Below are 22,575 nucleotides of genomic sequence, written 5' to 3'. Positions count from 1 at the left end.
CCCAAACGGTTAATCACCTGCTATCTTGTCAGGTACTTATGAATTCATTTTTGAAAAATTAAATAGTGTGGCCAATGGCAAAGGGAACTTGGCTTGTTACGGGAAGGTCGCCAGTTCAAGTCCCCACCAGGTCGAAAGGGCTGCTGTACCCCTGAGCAAGGTACCCAACCTCCATTGCTCCCCGGGCGCTACTCGGTGTGGCAGCCCCACTGCTCCTAACTCTAGGATGGGTCAAAATGCAGAGAATAATCCCCCTAAAGGGATTAATAAAGTATCTAAAAAAAAAAAAAACAAGACCAGAATTATTAAGAGCGTTAACAAATATTCAACATTTGCAACAACATTTAATGTCTCACTTAATGATGCAATTTAAAGCACTTAAAGGCACTTATTCAAAACAAAACAAACCAGGACTTCAAAACGGCAGTAACAGATTGGACAAACGTTACACGTGATTTTCCTGTGACCTGTCAAAATGGATGTGGGTTATTACTCATGACTGTTAAATAATCCTGTTCTCCTAAGATTTGGCTAGTTTCCTAAGAATTTGTATAATTATGTTAGTGTTTTATGTACGGTCAGTGTAACGTCAAACATGTGTCTTTAACACTGAGCTCAGAGGAGAGGGGGGGTAGTTGGTTGGTTGGTTAGTGGGTGGTGGGGGAGGGGTTGGCTTTACAAACAGAGGCAGGAAGAGATTAGACCTGCGTGTTCATGTTTCGGCAGAAAGACACGAAAAGACCCCGATGGTGCTGAGGCTCTTTCGCTCCTCCGCGCGATTGTCACCGTGACGAGGACCAATTAAAGACACGCGTTGCAGAATGAAACCGCAGGGAAACATTTCTCACAAAACGAGCGACCCCCACCCGTCAAGAAACCAGGGTCAAAGTTCACAGGAAGCTGGGGGGCTGCCATTTTTCTCTGCTGCTGCTACTGCTAACATTTAACGTTAGATGCTAAAGCGACGGGGTTTTAGGTTTTGTTAGCTAGCTTGAATCAACGGAACGACACCGTAACGTACACAATCCGCCATTCCCCCGACCGCTGACGCGAACAACCGTCGTTATTGGATGAATTCGGCATGGAGAAAGTAGCGGAGCCGTCTTGGACTTCTTCGTACACCTACCAGGTGAGCAAGCACAGTGCGGAGATGCTACACAACCTCAACGTTCAGAGGAAAGATGGAGGCAGGTTCTGCGATGTGGTCTTGCGCGTCGGCGAGGAGAGCTTCCCTGCTCACAAGGCGGTGTTGGCCGCATGCAGTGAGTATTTCGAGTCGGTCTTCAGTCGCCCCACGGAGGGTGACGGAGACGCGAAGGAGCTGGAGATGCACACGATCAGTCCCAAAGTTTTCAAAGACATCCTGGACTTCGCGTATACGTCCAGGATCGTTGTCAGGCTCGAATGCTTCCCGGAGCTGATGACAGCCGCCAAGTTTCTGCTGATGAGGTCGGTGATTGAGATCTGTCAGGAGGTCATCAAACAGTCCAACGTGCAGATCTTGGTCCCGACCTCACGGGGATTAGACGCCAGCCTTTTCCAGGCCACGGGAGCCGCGGAGCTGGGTTTCCCGGTGGCACAGTCGGATTTTGTAAACGGAACAGGAATGCTGATGAACGGTCAGAGCTTTGCTAATAACACGCAGATACACATGGATGGGAGCGAGGACGCCGCCGCCGTGTCACTGGTAGACGGCGGTGAGTCGTCAGTGCCGATGATGGAGTCTGTCGACGGATTGCCCGTCTCCCCATCCACAGACTTGACGGAGAACACACTTCATCACGAAGACGGTTCTCCGGGCTCTAAGAGGGGCAGAGGGAGACCAAAGAAAGCTGGTGGTGCGGTGGAGACTGTCTTCAATCACAGCATCATGAAAGACAACGGGCTGTTTCCTTGTGGCACCTGCGGTAAAGCTTTCACCGAAGCTTCCCGATTGAAGAACCACGAAGCGCAACACGGAGCCCAGAGCGGCGGAGCACACCACCTGAATGACAGCCTGTCATCGGCGGGCGGCGCGTCTCTCGTGTCCCATCCGGGCATGGTCCAAAACGGCTTGCAGTTACACGGAGCTCTAACGCTGGATAACGGTCGCAAACGGGAGAGGACCAGGCGACACGTCGGCTGTGACATTTGCGGAAAAGTTTTCCGTGACGTTTACCACCTGAACCGACACAAGCTTTCCCATTCCGGGGAAAAGCCGTACGCGTGTCCGGTGTGCGGGTTGCGGTTTAAACGCAAGGACAGGATGTCTTACCATGTGCGCTCCCACGATGGCTCAGTCGGAAAACCATACGTGTGCCAAAGCTGTGGGAAAGGTTTTTCAAGGTGAGCTGAGCTTTATTCCCGTTGATCCAAAGTCTTTGTATGTTTGAGGACAATGCGTGTTTGTGCCTCAGTGCCTGGACATCATCCAGGACAGCTGCAACGTTTACACACACCACTGTTTCCTGCTTATGATTATAGCAATATTTATGAAGAAAGATGATCAGTCTGAGACGTAATGAACGATTGTTACAAATGAACAGTCGTTCAGAAATACAGCAACAGCTCCAATGTCAAAAACAATGGGCTCTTGGTATGTTTAAATACTATTAAATCCAACCCTTACCGTGACAGTCAATGTAAATTATAACAGTAAGGTGTCATGTCAGTACTGTACAGAGTGACTGTCATCACATTTACTTTGGTTATTTCTAAACAGGATACAACCCCTGCTGCAGTTTCTCAGACCCACTGTTGTTGTCAGGGCCAGTTACAAACTCACTGTCACCATCTACTGCTGTGGAGGTAACATACAAGAAGACCTGATGATACACAAAAAGCACTCTCTGTTCTTTTTTTTCTTAAATCCATAAACGTGATGAGGGGAAGTGATAGAGGGGCATTTGTGCATACAACAGCCATTGTGACATATTTAGCAGAAACATATTAACAAATGGCACTGTGTTTCTGTAAATCAGCTAAATGGAGCTCATCTGTCGTTAATTTGATTATTTACACCTGTGATTTTTTTCTGTGACCTGACAAATGGGCCCATATTCACGGGTGTGTTATGTTCAGATAATGACATTGCTACAGAGTATTTTTCAGATGTATTATGACTTCTAGCATAGCTCTGATCGTAAATGAATTCTCAACATGTTTACATGGACAGCAATATCTCAATATTAACCTGATTAAGTAGTTTCAGAATTGTCCAATTACCTTAGACCATATGCGGTCATACTTGGAATAAGCAAAGCATGGTAATGGATTTTAGTTGTGTTAAGTAGAAAGGCATACACCTTAATCAGATTATAACTAGTTACACACCAGTTAACATTATTGACATTGTTCCTAACCAGGCTTTTTTCTGAAACATGTAAATGGAAATATCCATGTAATTTACAACTCATGTAAACACACTCATTTAAATAATGTATTATTTAGAATAAGGTATAGGATGTGTCCGTGTCTTAAATCCTCAAATTGAACAAAAGTCTTGTTAATGTTATCAGTAACACCTGGGCCTTTCCTGCTGTGAAAAAGGCGTATTGTTTATGTTGGCTTTCTGTCGCACTGTCACAGCTTAACTGTGCGCTTGAACAGAGAAGAGCCATCCTTGATGTAATTGCTAACATTTGCTTAAACGACAGAGGCCAAAATGTCTGCTGTGAATCCGGAACCATGATGTTTTTACGCTGCGGGCTTCTACAACGCTTGTTCACTGCAATCTCTGCCAAGGAGGTTATGTGTCCAGTGTCCACTGCAGTGCTCTTTGTCTGTTGGCAGAAAATCTAATCAACCAGTTTTCATAAAACTGTGAAGTAGGGGTGGGCGATATTGGCAAACAATAATATCAATATATTTTGGGATTTTGATGACAATTGGTCAATATCCTTTTAAAATTTAGATTTTTAATTGTTCAAGTCATTAATTGTTGTTTATGATTATATCAATGGACTCTGTTTCAGGAAAACAAGATATATCTGGTCCTTGTTTTGTTTTTTTCACTTTGACTTTGTGACACTATCAATCATTTTCTCGATTCATTCATTAGGTGTTTGGTCCATGAAATATCAGGAAAGTTGTTTTAAAAATGTGTCTGTGTTTCCCAAACCTCAAAATAATGAAAGCCTTATTGCAGTTTGTGGTTTAGAATGGGGAGGTCTTATTCTCTACATGTATGACTAGAATTATTTAATTGAAAAACTGTCCTTAGATTTTTCAGGCTCTGTTAAAGCCAGTGACGCTAACATCAACCTGCTAACACCTTTTTTTTTCGTCCAGACCTGACCATCTGAATGGACATATCAAACAGGTTCACACAACAGAGAGACCCCACAAGTGCCAGGTAATACATAATGTATACATATTGAATTGACGCTCATGCGCCAGTGATGGTTGTAAATGACATTAGAGAGGCATTAACATGTGGAATTTTTCTCCATCGCAGATTTGTAATGCCTCTTTTGCCACAAGAGATCGCCTCCGGTCACACCTTGCATGCCACGAGGACAAAATCCCCTGCAAAGTTTGTGGCAAGTTCCTGCGTGCTGCCTACATGACCGACCACCTCAAGAAACACAGTGAAGGGACACATAACTACTGTGGCATTTGCAACAAAGGTAATCATTTAAACGTGTCCGCTTATTGCACACCTGCAAAGACGTTTGTGACTGCTTTGCCCCATGACAGGTGACATAGATGCACATGCTGCTATGCCTATTCTTCTTTGCTGTGCTTCTAGGAAAAGTATGATGGATGGCAGTGAAGCTGAACTACTGTGGATATTTCTTTTTTTTTATATATCAACAATGTGCCATTGCAACCTTGTAACCAAAAACATCTTACAGGGCTGTGACTATTCTCATGCAATTTGCCATGATGGTGCAAAACCAACAATATCTTGTTGCACTCTGTTGTGAAGCTCAACTCTCATGTGAGTGTGTGCTAGGACCATGCAACTGTACCAGTCTGTTTGTGCTTGTTTGGTTTTCTCGTTGAACCCTGGTTAATATTTCACCCTCTCCTCGCCAGCAGTATTTTTGCTACGATGATGCAATACTGTTTTCTCACTGAATGGTAACCTCACCCTCTGGATTGGAATTGAATGCCGTTGTTTTGAAATCAGAGTCCGCTACAAAAGCTTTCCCTAAAAATAATCAACTATTGAGTGCCTGTAGGTGAATCAGCTGGCAATCACAGTGTGATACAAGGATGGCAGTGTTGTGATTAGTTCAGTCCGATACGGTTTGCATCACGCTTGGTGATAAAGTGAATGAATGAATGAATGAATGAATTGGAACCCATGGCATTGTGATAGAATTGTGGTGGGTCTTGTGATTTAAGATATTGAGATGCAGTTGTGATTTCCAATTAGAAAAATTGATGATGACTGAACTTTGATCCCCGATCGATCATCAGTGTTCCAGAGCCGTTCTGGTTCATGGTTCTTGACGCTGATGAAGTTGATGGCGCAGACCAACCTTGTTCACAGGACACAGGAGTGTGTAAAACGACTGCCTTGTTCTTTGTTCTTCTGGTCCCAGGTTTCTCCACTGCGTCCTACCTTAAGGTGCATATAAAGACACACCATGGCTCTCCACTGCCCCCCACTGCCACAATGCACACCTTCCCTGAGCCACGGGGGGGACTGCAGATGCACAACGGCACCCCTTACCACATGGGACGCCAGTGCTCAGTGGAAGGCAAGCAGCCGCCCGCCCCATCCCAAACTTTCATGTTTCTGGCTTTCATGTGCTCTGCTGATTTTTTTTTTTTTTTGGAGAAACATGCTTTTGCATCGCTGTGTATGTTTCACACAAGAAAATACATCAACCTCACTGCAATGCTATTCTCTAAAACATAGACCGTTCTGCAATTTCACCTGCTTTTTTTTCTTTTTGTTGGACATGTGTGGGTGTCTTAGATTAGAGTATTTGCATCACTTCCCTGTGGCAATGGGATAGAAATTACAACTCAACTCAATGAGGACTATTTTTTAAAACAGGTACAGGTGTGTGTGTGTGTATGTGTATGTGTATATGTATATATGTGTGTATATGTGTATATATATGTATATATATATATATATATATATACGTGTGTGTGTGTGTGTTATTTACCTGATTAGTCAGATAATATTGGTGCATATATGCTATCGTGTTTTCGCGATAAAATAAAAACAGTTAACCTAAACAGTCTTAGACTTCGCATATGTTGAGTTTTCTCCATATTCTGGTTCAAGCCTTATCTTAAAACAAATTAGAATATTAATATCACAGATGGATCGGTTACACCCGACAGTTACTGGGGGAGAATGCAAGCCATTACAGAGTCACTAATTCACATACCCATCTACAGTGGAGATCGTGATCGTGCCTGATTGAATAGTGTGCAGTTGCTATGTTCTATCAAAACACTGCACTCTTACTAAGTGTGAGGATTTGATTCTTCTATTTGGATGAAGATTTTGAATTAGACAGGAAGAGATGTTGTTGATGTGTAGTCAATGACTGCTACTCATAACATGCTTTTGTACATGTGTGTCTGTCCTGCATGGCACTGGCAATATATGATTAACAAAGTCTGTGCCTGTCTGACTTGTCCATCTGTCCTTTTTAAAAGAAAAAAAAAATGCACAGTGTTGCATGATAGTAGTTTTGCTCTTTTGTTGGAGAAGCAGTAGCATAGAGGCAGTGCACTCATCAAAGTGTGAGCTTTAACCATCATTGTAAAATTACACTCGTTTGTCATGACTTGTTTTTGTGTGCAAAATAACACTTTTGTCAATAATCAATGGTGGTAATAAGTTGTAGAACACTGCAACTTCAAATAGGCAGCCAAGAAAGCCAATTTTTGTTAGAGTAATAAGCAAATAAAACAAGTTACACAGTCACCAGCAACAGAGCGGTCAAGAAAAGTCCAGCAAAAAAATTTAGACATTCTAATTACATATGTATGGTGCTTCTAGTTTCGCTGTCAGACATGTAGAGATGGAGAAGAGACTCAAATCTCAAAGAAAACCATTCTAAAACATTTCTGGACAGCAGTGCAAGGAGGCAAACTGGGCCTCATGTCATTTTCTCCGATCTTGTGAAAAATGTGGCAGCTCAGTTCTGCACAATTTGGGGCCTATTAATAGATTTTAGTTGGAGGCAGGTTAAGAGACTGCTGCAGTAATCATGGCGTGATCTCTGCATCCTTGGGCGTTGACAAAAGAGTGCATTTTGGAATTATTTCTATGGTGACGAGACTGCAAAAATGTCGCAGCTTAGATTTCTGTCAAAGCAAAAGCAACTTACAGCAGTTTTGCTGTAGTTTGGGAAAACGTTGCTATAATATATATAAAATATATATATGTTTTGCTAAATGTTGTGACGTCCACTTCTGACACGAGTCATGTAGTGAATTCTGCATCAGCCAACCCAGAATCAGTTGTTCCAATTGGCAGATACAGCTTTCATCAGTGTAACAATGGAGGGAAAAAATCAATTGCATAGATAATTAGTTACTAATGGAGTCAGAGAACCTCCTATTGAAAACTATTTTATAGCTGTACCAGATTTTAATTTCTAGTGACTCAGTCTCTCTTACAGAAAACAACCAATAGAGAGATTGCCTAATAAAATGCAAGTAAACACTCAACTTAAACATAAATGATTATTATGATATTATATGAACTCTCATGATTATTGTTCAGGGAGATGAAGTTCATCAGAGATATGGGCAGAAAACTGAAAATATAATTATCCTCATTGGAAATGGCCATGGCCAGAAAATGTGTACTACCATATTTACTGATGTACTTTTTATTCTCGATAATGGAAAAATAATACTCATAATCAAAATTTAAATCCCGATTATTTCAAATGATTACTCATTGTTCTGAACGTGAAACAATAGAATTTATTGCACCTTATCTAACAAACGCTGCGTGACATAATGACAAGTGGGACAGGAAGTCAAACACCATTACAACGTTAAAAGCCCCCATTTTGTAATAATCGTTTTGTGTTCAATTAGGCCATAATCATAATTGAAACACACATTTCAATTAATTCCACAGCCCTAATTCACACAAGACAAATATTATCACATAATGATACAACAGGACTGGAGTGAACAATAAATGTAGTAATCACTGAAAATCTCCTTTTATTTTCTTTACAAGCACTCTTGCTTGGAGGGCATAATGCGTGCAGTGTTGAAAAATCGACATTAAGAGACCTCTTTCCGTATGCACAGCACTTGTATGCTGTTACCACGGTAACCATGTTTGGGATGGCGCCATGAACTGGGATCAATCGATGGCTCCATGAGTCATCATAGTCTGTATGTTTACATGAAATTTGTAAAAACCGAATTGCTGCGTTAATCGGACTGAAGCCTGACATAAAGACATGTAAACATGTCCGTCTGACTCACATTGCACTAAATAGGTTATTGTGTGGCCAAAGCACTCTACACATGATCCACTGTTCCCACTCCTGGCCTTTGATCTGAAAAAACAGAAGACGACAACAACAGTGAGGAAAAACACTATGTAATTCAGTGCGCTGCATTCTTGGACTGACACTGAGACTGTTAGCTAAATATTTTGGACAGTAGAAGGAAAACGGAATGTGCTTGATGTGGTACCAGCGAAGGTTATTTTGGGCTGTGACACAATAGCTTAACTGGAAATTGCCAATTCCTTGTGGAGGCTGACACTTCCTTCAATAAATGGATTCCTAGTAGTGTTTATATACTGGTACAAGGACATTAATACCATCACTAAATTGCACCCAATTCTTTAAAATATATTTATTTATATAAACACTAAAATAAACAATAGGAAATAAGTCAACATTACTGATGAGCCTCACTCAGCATGGATCCACTCATACCAGTACACCTGTCCCGTATGCTGTGTATTTCAAGTACTTATAATGAAATGAAGGTAAATCCGACCATTTCCATCGGCCTGTTATGTCTGACCCACCCCCCTTCCTTTCTCCCTGGCTGGGTTGTCGTGTAGACCTGTGCGCCAGTCGCCAGCTGCTTCTCACCTCGTCTGAGGCAGAGGCTCGCTTTCATGGGCTCTCTGGACACCCAGTGCTTCCCCAGCCTGGCCCTCCGGCCTCGGGCGTGCAGCCCGAGCTGCTCATGGGGAAGCCAGGTGGGACTCCGTATTTCTGGGATAGTCGCTCTGACGGGGTGCCTGGCTTCCCTGTCCATGGGCCTGTTACAGGTCAGTACAGTCCAGCAGGAGAGGGTGGGTTGGGGGGCATGACTTGGCATGGCCCACTTGTTGGATGAGTTTTCAGTGGACATGGGGCAAATGGACTGGGTTAGAGGATATTATGGTTCAATCCCATAGGTAATGTCGTTGTTGCCTTTTTGCTGAATTTATCCTTAAATCTATACAATAAATTGTCTCACTTTTTTCCAGTTTTGATTGTTGCTTTCTCACTTAACACCTGATGTTAATATGAGATTTATTCAGGTGCCAGTTACTGTCTAAATCCATGTTTCCTAATTGTTCTTTTCCTCCTCTTTTCCCCTTTGTCCTCTCTCCTCACTCCCCCCATTTCCTATCCATGTCATGTTTACCACAGATGGACAGGAAAACACCGGGAAATGTCCTCACCTGGAATCAGAAGAATCCGATCCTTCATTCGGTGAATTATCCAACTGTGATGAACTTAAATCCCCTCAAAAGCCCGATCGGCCAGAGCTCGAGACGCCCTCTTTATCCTGCAACGGAGCCTCTTCGGGGGCACTGGGGTCCCCCGAGGGATCCAAAGCCAAGACGGACCCTGAGAAGAAGTTTACCTGCGGGATCTGCGGTCAGGCCTTCCGCACCAAGTCCTACCTCAACAAGCACCAGCACAGAGTTCACAAAACCCAGAAATCCCAGGCGGTTTCAGGGTCCAACTTAAGTGAGCTGGCTCCATCCCTGAGCTCCCCGTTCTCCCCACAGCAAAACATGTCTCTGCTGGAGTCCTTTGGCTTTCAGATTGTCCAGTCTGCTTTTGCCTCTTCACTGGTCGACGCTGACGCAGGTCAAAGTGGACTCGACTTTGGAGGGAAGTGACGTATTTTGCCGGAGTTATTATGAAGCTTCTCACTTTTTTGGACAAAGCTGGGTCGCCCACAGAAGATGCTCTGTATTTGGGAATAACTTTGCCTCAAGACTACTTTTTCTGTTTGTTACGTTGCTTAATTTGTGTATCCGATATTTTTGTCAGACTGCCATACGATTCCTACTTTTTTCTACTTTTTTCAGAGTATGGAAAGTGCACGCTGTGTTAATGTCCTTTGTAAAGAAAATTACATGGAGGAAGTTTTTCCTTTATCTTGAAGTTATATTTGCTAGGCTTTCAGTTGTTTTTGGCTTGTGTGTGTTGAACTCAGCCGAACGTACAACATGTCCCTGAGTTAGTTACTGCATTCTTAAAAAAAATGAGAGTTTCTTTTGACTAATTTACACTGCTCTGATGAACTTGGCCACTCGACCCTTGGCCATCACAACAGTTCTTAGCGTCTCGTGTTCCCCGTTTTCCCTGCAGGCTGTAAACATATGTCTTTACCTCATAGCAACAAGAGGGCTAGTTTCTGTGTTTCTGTTCTTCTCTGCTTCTTATATATATATTTTTATTTTTTAAAGATGATTTTGTTTTTCCTTCAGAACATAAGTTAAATCAGCCTTGCAAACGTAGGTTTTTACTTTACCTGTTAATTGCAAAAAGCATCTTCCTGACAGGCCCACGGCATATTTCATTACACATTTATCAGTCAATTTAAATGCTGCTGAATGACGCTGACAGTTGTCAAGGACCTTTAGGTTGTTATTGTTGACGGGATTGTAGTTGACAACAGTTCAGAAGCACTTTTAAAACACGTACGAGTAAAACTTAAACTTTAATCCTGGCAAAAGAATAATTAAGCTACCTCGTAGAAGATATTTACAACATAGTATGTTCAATTCAAAACTAAGAAAACAAATATTTGCAACCCCAATTAAGTCAGTATGTTTAGGCTCTTGGTATTAGTGCTGGTAGAACTACCTTTTTGTTTTGTATAAAGCCTTTTATATTTATATATATATATATGTATGTATATATACATATATATATAAATATATACCTCACTCAGTACATGATCGCTGACAGGATGTTCTACTGGCAGCTCTTAATCCCTCATTCTAATTAGATGATTGGTAAAATAAGCATAAGGAGAGGAAAGCCATTTATAATAATGTATATATTTTGAAATAGGTTTTTTTTATATATATATTTAGTTTGGCAAATTTTAATTTTAGAAAATTGGTCTTGAAACATGCCCTGAGCTTGTTGGGTCCGTCCCCGCCCCCAAAAAAACAACAACAACTCCAAGTTTCTGAGTCTTGTTAAATCAGTCGTGTACAATAACCAGGGACCAAGGTCAGGTATATTTTCCGTATATTTTTGAGAATTGTAAATGATATTTTATTAACTTATTCATGCCCTTTTTGTTTTTTTGTGTACAGTTTTCTTTTTTGTTTTTTCTTTTCAATTTTCAATTGTTAAACAAAAATCTTGTGTGATTTGCTTATATTTTAATAATCTTTTCACTGTAAATTATGTGGGAAAAATGGAGTTGTGTGCCTGTTTTTGTGCTTGTTGTGTGGCAATGAAGAGGTTCGAGGAAGGAGTCACACACCCTGATCCAACACCAAAACGAAAATGCAACTCTTGTAGTAATTTAAGCCGACTGTAAGTCTGCAGGCTTTCTTCATCATCACCTCCTGTCAGCGATTTAGCAGTTGCTCGTCCTGTGTCGTTGACCTGACTTGTGTTTTGCACTAATGGCCACTCGCTCGGTTGAGGCACAAGCATGTCGTCTCACAGTAAATGTGTGTTTTTAAATCCGAGACATTCAAAACTCAACTGTTTTAACGACACAACAGCATGTTATCGATCGGAAACTGAGAAATTGTTGGTGTAATTTGGCTTGAATTCTGGTTCAAAGATGCTACATGTGATGTGTAGTGTCTTGGTTCGAAAATACTGAATTTTCTCTGAAATCAGAATGTTTCTGCTTAAAAAAGAAGAAGAAAAACCCAGTAATGATGATGTCTTCAGCCTAATCATTTACCTATTGATAAATATATCAGTTCAATGGATACATAAGGTTAAATGTTGTTTAATGGAAGTGAAATTCAGACGAGCTCTTCACAATCATGAATCGCAGTAATTCACTCTCGACATACTTGTACATACTATGATTTATGTTGAAATGACACATTATGCAAAGAACGTAATATAAAAATCTATCGGGTATCAAGAGGACCTAATACAAGTAGTTTGTTATTTAATTATTTCCTTATAGTTGTTAAACTTCCAACAGTGAAGGTGTATGTGTGTGTAATGATGACTGCAATGAGTGTATAGATGTGCCATCTGTGTTTTTTTATTATTATTTGTTTCCTCCTTTCTGTTGAATTATTTGTGAGTAATTTAGCTGTTAAATTCAGTACATTCCTATATTATTTATGGTTTTTAATGCGATTGTAACAAGTGTATATACCACTTGTATACACAGTCTATAAATATATACAGTATATATATATAAATATAAATATATGAACCAACTGATTTGATCTATGTTTTTCAGTGGTGCTCCTGTACATTTGTAGATTTTTTTTTTTCTCTCTCATGTCTGTTTGTATGGAGGAGGGTTAAGTTATGGCCATTTTTTTTTTTGATTGAAAGTGTGAATCACATGTTTCGTCACATGTGGACTGAATGTCGATCACTGGTTTGGTGGCAGTAACTGGTTCCACTGTTCACTGTACTGTCACTCTGCTCTGGTAGCACTCAGACTGCCGGCTGCACAACTCACTTCTTTCTTTTTCTTTTTCATTTAGTTTATGATCCACTCTGCACTAGTATTTACGTCCTGCAAACGAACAAGGGGTCGTGCCGTGACTATTGTTTGAAATGAAATGGAAGAAGATGCCGTTTTAAGAAAGGAGCGTGTGTTTTGTCACAGGGATGCTTGATTTGTTTCACTTAAGTTGGTACTTGAGTAAAAGACCTTTTTTTTGTTAAATTGAATATTTAGATCTACATGGTTTTTGCTTTCTGCTTTTGGTCTGTTGCAAAGTGCCTTCCAAATACTGATTGTGCACAGCAGTGGATTAAAAAAGAATCCTCTTTTCTAAAGGTTGAGAATTGTACAGAGCGACTTGCATTGACACTTTTGTATAAAAACACACAACAACTGTACAATAACGTTAACTTGGTATTTTATCATCGTACTCAAGGTTGCTCTTAAGAGGTGTGAGCTACATTGTGTCTTTGGACATTTCAATTCAAGCATACTTTTCTATAGGTATTTGTTTTTGTACTCTGTGATCGGCTCTCATCTCTCTCTTGTTGGTACAGAGATGTGGGCGTCGAATAAATCGCAATTGGAAAAAGCTCCTTACATTTGGCCTGGAATCTTTTTTGCAGGTTGAATTTGAAATATTGTTCTAGTGCTTAACACTCTTGTCTTTGCAGCAAGAAGACCCGAATTTGCATGTTCTGCGGGTTCTCTGGTTTCCTCCCACAGTCCAAAAACATGCAGATTTGGGGATTAGGTAAATTGGACACTCTAAATTGACTGTGAGAGAGATCAGGGGTCTCCAACGAGTAGCTTGTGAGCTCCCTGTAGCTCTCAGTCCCTTTCGCCAAAGGTTTCTATAATGAAACATACCCCAGCTAAATTATTATTTGCCAATTTTTTGCGCTGCTGTCAGCTTGATGAGTGAGTGTGTGTGTGTGTGTGTGTGTGTCAAATCAAACACACTTCAGTGGACACCTGCAGTGCCAGTCATCTGTACAGGGTGTGACCCCGCCTATCGCCCTCTGTCAGCTGAGATTGGCACAGCACCCCACTGTGACCCTCATGTGAAGGATAAAGTGGTAGAAAATGGATGGATGTGCTTTATGTCCTTTCACACTTTCACCAATGATCCACGTAATGGATCAGCGGTTCTCAAACCTGCTCCCACTGCTCTGCGTGTTTGAGACGTGATTCAAATAAACTGCTCGCTACCAGGCTTTTGCAGAGCTTGTTGATGGATGTGATGGAGTAAGGGAAACATCTGAAACATGCAGGACCAGGACTGAGAATCACGGTGTTGTAGTTTAGCGTTTAATCCAAGACATTCCGATGACGGGAACAAACTCATCTCAACTATTTGTACTTTTAACAACCCATTAGAGCAGAAATGTCGGCCAGGCTTAAACTGTAGGCCACCTTAAAAGCTAAGCGTTATAGATAATGGATTGATGGATGTTGAGATCTCAATCTCAGAAAGTCAGAGTCACAGGAATTAGCAGTCTGGACTGCACTCACTGGCCACTTTATTAGGTACACCTGTTTAACTGTAATCACAAATATCTAATCAGCCAATCGCATGGCAACAACACAATGCATTAAGACATGTAGACTTAATGCATTGCTTAATGCATTGCATCTTTCAGCATTGCGGAGAAAGGTGACATTTCAGACTCGTCTAGATTTCTAGAATTTACAGAGAATAGTCAGGGAAAGAAAAATATCCAGTGAAAATGCCTCGTTGATGTCCCCTGGGTGTCCTGTGTACCTAATAAAGTGGCCAGTGAGTATGTGGGTTAATTCAGATGAGAGTTCAAGCACATGTGTGTCACGTACTGGATACACACTTATTTCTTATTTGGCAGTTCATGCTGCCAATTATCCAGTGTTTACAGAATTAATACCAGTACATAAACCGTTTTGATGTATATGATGTATCATATGTGTCAGGTTTGTATATGTGTGTGTGTGTGTTTTGGTATTCATAAAGCCCACATTTTTCTAATATCTACAGTGCTTAAAAAATGTTAAATAAACCACCACCCAGAGCCACAGCTGCCCTAAATTAAAAGCATTGGTAATTATCAAAATCATTTTTTATTTTATAACGTTTAATACACCAGTATGTAGAAGCTCACTTTTAAAAATAAGAGTAGAGCACGTTATTATTTCTTATTGATTAAGATGTGAAATTATTATTATGTTATGTTATTTACTTGCATTCCTGAACAGAAAATGTAGTTTGAGTGAGTTTAAAGTTATGTTTGATTAATGTCAGAGAAGAAACCCTGTGAGGTGACTTAAATTTGGGTATAAAAAAGGTGAATTCAGTTTGTTATTTGCCAAATAAATATATTTTTAGTTTTAAAAAAGTTTTTCTAAACCTTTGTTAAGCACTGTGTATCGTCTTTTTTGTAAACAAAACTTGTATGCATATAATACTGCTCATACTTGCATTCACTAAAGGTTTAACGTTGCTGTGTCAGTGGATATTTTTCGATTACATGTCAGTAAGGGGGAGAAACAATAGAAATGATTATAAAGATGAGCAAATAAAAGAAATTAAAGTTTCGTGGCAAGAGGAATGTCATCTGTTTCGACGTCACTTATGCTGTTCTTGTAATTCAGTTTGTTAAACTCTTCCATAATCCCAACCATCGTCTTTCCTTTCGTCTCTGGGACAAAATAAATCATGAATCCTGCGCTGAAAATGGAGTAAGCCACGAAAATCAGAAAGCAGAACTGGCCGAGTCCATCCTGCATGAGAAAAAATAGCATTAAAACATATGTTATGCTGTTTATATAATACAAGAGTGAGATGTTGTAAATAATATTATGACACACAGCCCATATCTCACCACTATGTAGCCGAATAACATTCCCACGACAAACATGCTGAGCCAGTTGACTGTTCCACTGATCACATAAGCAGAGGGACGCCAGGCTTGTAGGAAGAGATCAGCAGGAAGAGCCATAGACACTCCAGCTAGAAGGAGATAACGGTTTGTTTGTTTTTATTTTAAAGGCGAGGTGACTTATACTTTATGTTTACTTCTTTTACTCAACCACAGAAAACCCACAGGGTCCGAGTCCATAAATGAGGATGACACAGAAGATGAGGGCGATGTTCACGTACGGGATCCACGGGCTCAGGTCCTGACAGAGACACACAGAGAGAAAAGGTATTAATGATAAAAACTTCCACAACACAGAGGGAGGAGAGGTGCTGAGGTTACCTTGATGGAGAGCATCACAGTCAGCAGAGACATCGTGATGCCCATCAGTAAATATCCATAACCCATTAACTTCTTTCTTCCAGCACGATCTATGAGGAAAGACTATGAGGAAAGACTGTGAACACATCTGTATGTAGTGACATCTAAACAATTCCTGCAAATATGTCGCCGTAAATGAGCTATAAAACGATAAAGTACATTTTCAACATTATCATTTCATAGGCTTTATCCATGATTGATCATCAACAATACTATATAATACCGTATGTTTGTGTTTAATTGCATAATTGTGGCTATAACAGGATGCTCTAATGTGATTTTTACATAGAGTATTTATACTGATGAAGAAACAGTAAAGTACTGTATTTTTCGCAGTATTCAAATATTGTAAAGTGACAGTAAAATGCAGTATTTATATCAGCGACTGCTGCTAAATCACAGCAATACACGGCATAACTGTGAAAGTTACAGTCTGTTTACAGGAGTTGCTTCTATTAAACCGTGAAAGTTCAGTATCTAAGACACAAAAAAATGACTGTAAATATACACACACAATAATTTAGTAGCAAGTAAATATCTAATACATTTACTTTGAAAATAGTATGTCTGGTTTTTTTTTATTTCTACACAGAGAAAGTAGATTTAAACCTGTTATAGCTGCCTGAGTTTCTCTCAAGGACACATGTAGACACTGCACTTATATCATACATATCAAATAGAGAAGTACATGTAGATAGTTACATGTACATGTATTACAGTTTAAAGTTTTTAAGTGGGTTTGACCTTGTAGGAGGTGACCTATGCTGTATGCTCTCCAAGATTTGACTCGTATTTATTTATGCGTTTATGATCTACGCTTCTGAACAACATATTTTTATTGATGATTTTATTGACCTATCACCTCCACACGCCTGTGGGACTCTCTCTCTCTTTTCTTTTACATCACAACTGAAGGAGGCTCGACGGCTTCATAGCACCCGTAGAGTGAGACAGTACACAGTCAGAAGTTCACAGGGATCGAGTGATGTTCTTTGCTGGTGACTGGAAGTTGAAATGAACCTCTGGGCTTCTCACAAAGGTCAGTTTTGTTGTACTACACCAGCTTTTTTCAAACATTGCCAGGGGACAGCAGCTAAAACAAAAAAATGTTATTTACACACCAAATTTGTGATATTGGTAAAGTGTTCTTTGTTATCCAAATGTATTTATTGTTTAAAAATTACACTATTATAGTTATAATTGCACATTTCATATTTTTATTTGAAAATTGCTTTCTCCCAAAGCAATATTGAAGTTATTTGTATTACTAAAGCAAAAATGTTATTTGCACAACAGATTATTGAAATAAAAGTGAAACGATTCTTCTAATATTGAGTCAATAAATGTTACAATTTCGTGAGAGTCGCGGGGCCCCCGGGAAATTTCTTCCTCCAAAGGGGGGCCCAACAAAAAAAGAGAGAGAGAACCACTGTACTACACTATGATAAGAAAGTGTTTGAATCTGGTAAAAACGTCTCATTCCACTTACACACAGAGTGACAGCAATGAGCTCCGTCGCTCCAAGACCTACGGCCAAGTAATGTCCCTGGTCCTTGGGCACTCCTGACTCACGGAAGATGTCAAAGGCGTAGAAGTAGAGCTGAAACAGTAAGTAGGGGAAGACGAGGAGCCATTTAAACGATTCACGAGGTTCATGCTGTGTCTTATGAAGGTTCGATGACATGAACATACTGCATTGATGCCGCAGAACTGAATCCCAGCACAGGGGACGGTCAGAGTCAGCAGCTGCCACCTCACACAGCGAGAGCTCAACACGTCCTTCACAGTCTTGGCCTTCTCCCCCTGTGAGCTGTCTCTCTCTTTCTGCATGTCGTCCAGCTCCAGCTTCAGGTCGTCCTCCTGCCACAGCCACTCTAAAGCTATCACAACACAATGTTCTATCACAGCACCATCTATCCCTCCTGTTGTTAATAGCAGCCTGACAAACCGGGTCTGGACCCCTCAGTTCTCTCTATTTCCAGCTCCCATTTCTTTCTATAATGCTGTAAAAGTGTTGTCATCCAATTAAAGGCCTTTTCAGACCAGTGAGTTGTTCCAGTCTGAGTTTAAAACCCCGTCTGATTCCCCTGAATCAGCATTCTTAATGTCAGGACTCTCAGGTCTTTATTAGGATTAAATGGGATTGAGCCCCCCCAAACTACGGAACAACAGATTACCACTCTACATTTACCTTTGTTTTTAAATCTCGTCTTAAATGCTCCTCTTTTCCTTGGCTTTTCACAGATTGTGAGGTGTTGCTGTCCAACTGGATGTAATTTAAACTTTCTGCTCTACAATACAAACACATATTTGAATTTGCTGTATGTTTGTACATGTTTGTTTTGTTTATTGTTTCAGATCATCAAACTAATCACATAGTTAAAGGAACGGTGGGAGATCATTTCCTGTATTATTTTTACAAAGTGACGACATGGTGGCTCTGGTTCAACTGGACTGGTAGTTTAACTTTATGTCTTTGTGAACTTTTTAGAGTATTTGTACTTGACAACACTCATGCCCTGCATGTTTTAGATGGTTACCTGCTCCAACACACCCGATTCAAATAGCTCATCAACAAGCTCTGCAAAAGCCTGGTAACGAGGCTATTTATTTGAATCAGGTGTGTTGGAGTAAGGGAAATGTCTAAAACATGCAGGGCGGTGGGACTAGAGGACCAGGATTGAGAACCACTGTGCTAGAGGCTACCATTAAATGGATCATTGGTATCCAAAAAACTGTGAATCTGTGTTTCGTAGCGTGTTCCTGTGCTCTGGAGGCGTGGCTTCGGAGGTAAGTCTGAAGAAAGGAAACTTGGACTTTTGAATTCAGAATGTAGCCTGCTTAAAACAGTATCTCCAGGATCAAGCCTGGAGAAACTTAAAACAGTATCTCCAGGATCTCCAAGCCTACCTTCAACCTTTTTACACGATAATTTCATTTACTGAAGGCAAAAGTTAACTCAAATCTACCTGGTCCAGTGTTGATTTGTCAAAGTGTCAGAGTAGAAATCAGAAGGAGGACCTCTTCTGCATCCTTCTCAGCTCACCTCTTCTGCATCCTTCAGTGTCTCCTTTGTCAATGTAAAGGTATCGCGGAGCCTCGGGGAAGAACGGCAGCATCACAAACTGCAGGATGGCAGGAATGCCACTAACAGCCAAGAGATAAGGCCACATGTCTTCTGTTCCCATCATCTCCCTGAAGAGAGAGCGATGAGTCGGGAAGAGAAAGAGGCAGCAAATCCAAGAATCGACACCTAGAGTACAGTCATTTTTCTGCAATTCTTTGTGTTATGTTTATGTTATTTATTCACTCTATATTAGAATTCATTATATAAGAGCGTGAGCATTATTTTCCTACTTGATGCCAATTATTTGACCCATAACTTTGCCAAAACCGATGAAGATGGAGCCGGTGAGGGTCAGGAAACCTCTCAGCTTCTTTGGCGAACTCTCCCCGAGATACATGAGGTGAACACTCAGGCCAAGACCTGCGGAAAAACAGACAACACAAACCAACAAAACAAAAATGAATGAAACACACACATTCACACACACACACACACACAGTCATGATTTGCACATACCAACATTATATCCATAGAGAAATCTGCCCAGCAAGATCATCTCGAAGGATTTGGCCATGCGGCTGAAGAGCATGAGCACAGCTGCGACCATCGCCACGACGTTGTTGAACATCAGAGCTTTTTTCCTGAAAAATTCAAATGTGATCCATGAGAAAATTCATTTTTATTGCAACATATAGAACGTAGAACATTTAAAGTCAACCTGTAATGTATCTGTATCGATTTAATGTTTATGTTCAAATCATTGATTGACAGTATAAGTGGATATTACTGTGACCTTTCTGTATTTTCTTTCTCTGAACTACTTTTTTAAATTTATGTTTTGCACCATTGCATCTTTTGGGAAAACAACTGAATTGCGATTTCTCTCGTTAGTATGTTTTCACGTCTGTTTCTTAATGTTTATACTCAATAGTTATTCTTTGAATTAACTTAAATCAAATGTGATGAAATGGCTTTCTCTCAGCATTAAGTAATTCTGTTGGGCCAACTTGATATACCTGTGTTTGATCAACTTCATTTACTAGTGTAAACTTAGTTTACCCAAGCCCGACTTAACCCATATGAATAAATTGTGCTAGCCCTAATAACCTAAGTTAACCCAAGTAAAGTAAGTTCAAATAAAGCCACACAATTGTGTGGAAATCCTTTAAAGTCCTTTCAAAGACTTATTTTTTTTGAGTGTGGGTGTGAGCTACAGAATAATTGAACAGTAAAAATAACCATTTTTTGTTCTTCAGACCAAAGAGAGCGGTTGTGTTCCTCACCGGCCGTAAGTGACGGGAAGGCTGCCGCTGTGAATGGCTCCGGTCCAGGCTCCAAGACTTAACACGGCCACGATGAAGGACCAGATGAGCTTGTTGGCTGATTCCTCCACGGGAACTTGGTACCTCAACATCCATGTGTAGTTCACAAAACTGTGAACATGCTGAGATAAGGCATAATGATCACTGTTGTGGGCTTATTTTGCATCTGTAAAAATAATACATCCAATCCAAGTTATTGGCCAAATTTGATGAAAAACTATTATTTAACTGGGGCAGCAGCTTTTTAGTCTGTTTCATTTTGAAATAATTGTGAATTTTTTTCTGTACTTTGCATCTTACCTCTTCCGGAGAAGCAATGACGGACACTTGAATCCCATATTGAAATGATCCACCGATTCCCAGCACCAGCGACAGCACATACAGCCTCCAATATTGCAGCTGAAACCATACATCGCACAAATGACTGTTAAGTTAAACAGACATTCTAAAAACAATCATTTACTGACGGTGACATCAACGATGCTCGGTGCGTCATCACACTGTGCACTCAACCATTCTGCTCTATTACCAAGGTTTTATTTGACCGTAACAGCTTCACTCTGTCATAGATTCAAACAAACAAAACAATATCACTTGTTCATAACTCAGACTATAATTAATTAATTAACATTTTGTTTAAATATTTATTTTTGAGGCTAAAATATTGTTAGAAATTGTTCACATTTCCTTTTTTTTATTGTTGATTAGAATTAGAGTATTAGGGCCACAGTAAGAAAAAAAAAACAAAAATAGCAACATTCTGAGAATAAAATCAAATTTCTGACTTTCTTTAATCTCAGAATTCAACTTTTTCTTTAATCTCAGAATTCCGAGTATAATCTCAGAATTTTGATTTTTTTTTCTTTAATCTCAGAATTCTGACTTTTTCTTTAATCTCAGAATTTCCGACTGTAATCTCAGAATTCTGATTTTTTTTCTTTAATATCAGAATTCTGGACTATAATCTCAGAATTCATGCTGTTTATTTATTTTTTTCTTTCTTTCAATTTTTTTTTTTTTACATGTAATACTGTAACTAAGTATAGTTTTTCAGTTATTTGTTATTTTATAGCTTTCCTCCACATTTTTAATACTAGTAACTTAAGTGTTTTATATTGTCACTGACTTTTGATTAGAGAATATATATTAAAGATTTTAAAACTGAAATGTTATACATTTTAAACATCTGTATATTTATAAATTAGCTACAAACAGGCCTTACATTTCTAAATATCTATTTCTTGCACCTTTTGAACACCATCACAAATACTGTACTGCGAACAAATTGGTAATCTGTAATCAAATATTTAAAAATACAGCTGAGTGGGTATTTTCTCCACCACCATCCCTGTAACATAACATCAGTATCTTACCTTTTTCGATGCTCCCTCCATTTTTTTGGTACTGGCTCTCCAGATGTTGACTGTACGGAGCCGAGGAGCAGCATATTTGAAGCTTCCCCCCCGAGGTTACACATCAATAGACTTTAGTTGTCCATTCATGTCGTACAGACCAAGATCGTCATGTTTTGACGTGGGCGACAAGGATGACTTCACGCTGCACTAGATTAAACCTGGTCAGTCTGGTTAATTCCTGTGGTTGTCGCACACCACATCTCTCCACTGGTTATACATTGTTTAATTCTGTGAGGGGGAGGAACAATTTAAAGACATGTCGAGCTGACAATTAGGTGTGAAGATTACCTAAATCAGACATTAGGCAGAGTTACCCTTTAAGATGCATGTCCAAAGTCTGGCCCGCAGGCCAATCACGGCCCTCTGTGAGATTTTCTATGGCCCAAAGCCTCGGTTTTATGATCAATTATTTATGGCCAGGGAGGAACTAGGACAGAAAATCCAGAAAACCGAGCTCAAGACAGTACCAAGACCAGAGGGTATTGAGACCAAGACAAGACCAAGACCAAGACAGACCAAGTCAAGACCAAGACCAAGGCGAGAAAAAACAGACTAGTGCTGAAGTTACACCATAACTTGCATGAATTGAAGAACAGCAGCATACTGGGCTTCAGCCACAGTTTACATTCAATACATATTAGATGGTATTATTTCAACTACAG

The 22,575-nt window shown here is 40.1% G+C and overlaps 2 protein-coding genes and 1 long non-coding RNA gene across 6 annotated transcripts; 2 read left to right on the top strand and 1 right to left on the bottom strand.

Annotated features, from left to right (window-relative positions):
* The first annotated feature begins 667 nt into the window (after nucleotides 1-667).
* Nucleotides 668-11,332, top strand: patz1 (POZ/BTB and AT hook containing zinc finger 1). Of its 3 annotated transcripts, XM_044023755.1 has the most exons (6): nucleotides 668-2,325; nucleotides 4,270-4,333; nucleotides 4,436-4,607; nucleotides 5,532-5,690; nucleotides 9,002-9,214; nucleotides 9,582-11,332. In XM_044023755.1, the coding sequence occupies exons 1-6, from the start codon at nucleotides 1,082-1,084 to the stop codon at nucleotides 10,058-10,060; spliced, it is 2,331 nt and encodes a 776-aa protein (XP_043879690.1). In that variant the 5' UTR covers nucleotides 668-1,081; the 3' UTR covers nucleotides 10,061-11,332. The 3 variants fall into 3 exon arrangements, with proteins under 3 accessions (XP_043879690.1, XP_043879691.1, XP_043879692.1); XM_044023756.1 differs by lacking the exon at nucleotides 9,002-9,214; XM_044023757.1 differs by lacking the exons at nucleotides 5,532-5,690; nucleotides 9,002-9,214.
* A 3,617-nt stretch (nucleotides 11,333-14,949) lies between these two features.
* On the bottom strand, nucleotides 14,950-22,003 carry LOC122768070 (solute carrier family 2, facilitated glucose transporter member 11-like). Of its 2 annotated transcripts, XM_044023765.1 has the most exons (12): nucleotides 21,872-22,002; nucleotides 20,799-20,897; nucleotides 20,460-20,620; nucleotides 19,693-19,817; nucleotides 19,467-19,596; nucleotides 19,156-19,304; nucleotides 17,802-17,989; nucleotides 17,599-17,709; nucleotides 16,071-16,172; nucleotides 15,915-15,990; nucleotides 15,693-15,820; nucleotides 14,950-15,591 (listed from the first exon to the last, which is right to left on the bottom strand). In XM_044023765.1, the coding sequence occupies exons 1-12, from the start codon at nucleotides 21,890-21,892 to the stop codon at nucleotides 15,397-15,399; spliced, it is 1,485 nt and encodes a 494-aa protein (XP_043879700.1). In that variant the 5' UTR covers nucleotides 21,893-22,002; the 3' UTR covers nucleotides 14,950-15,396. The 2 variants fall into 2 exon arrangements, with proteins under 2 accessions (XP_043879700.1, XP_043879701.1); XM_044023766.1 differs by lacking the exon at nucleotides 14,950-15,591 and having other exon boundaries at nucleotides 15,720-15,820; nucleotides 16,071-16,185; nucleotides 21,872-22,003.
* LOC122768092 lies at nucleotides 18,878-20,673 on the top strand. The gene is made up of 3 exons (XR_006360274.1): nucleotides 18,878-18,899; nucleotides 19,196-19,367; nucleotides 20,433-20,673. It is a non-coding gene; the product is annotated as an uncharacterized LOC122768092 (long non-coding RNA).
* Nucleotides 22,004-22,575: the final 572 nt, after the last annotated feature.

This window comes from Solea senegalensis, linkage group LG4, assembly GCF_019176455.1.
Source record: "Solea senegalensis isolate Sse05_10M linkage group LG4, IFAPA_SoseM_1, whole genome shotgun sequence".
In the NCBI taxonomy this organism is placed as follows: domain Eukaryota; kingdom Metazoa; phylum Chordata; class Actinopteri; order Pleuronectiformes; family Soleidae; genus Solea; species Solea senegalensis.
The sequence above is the reverse complement of the archived record's forward strand: the minus strand, read 5'-3'. Positions and strand labels throughout refer to the sequence as shown.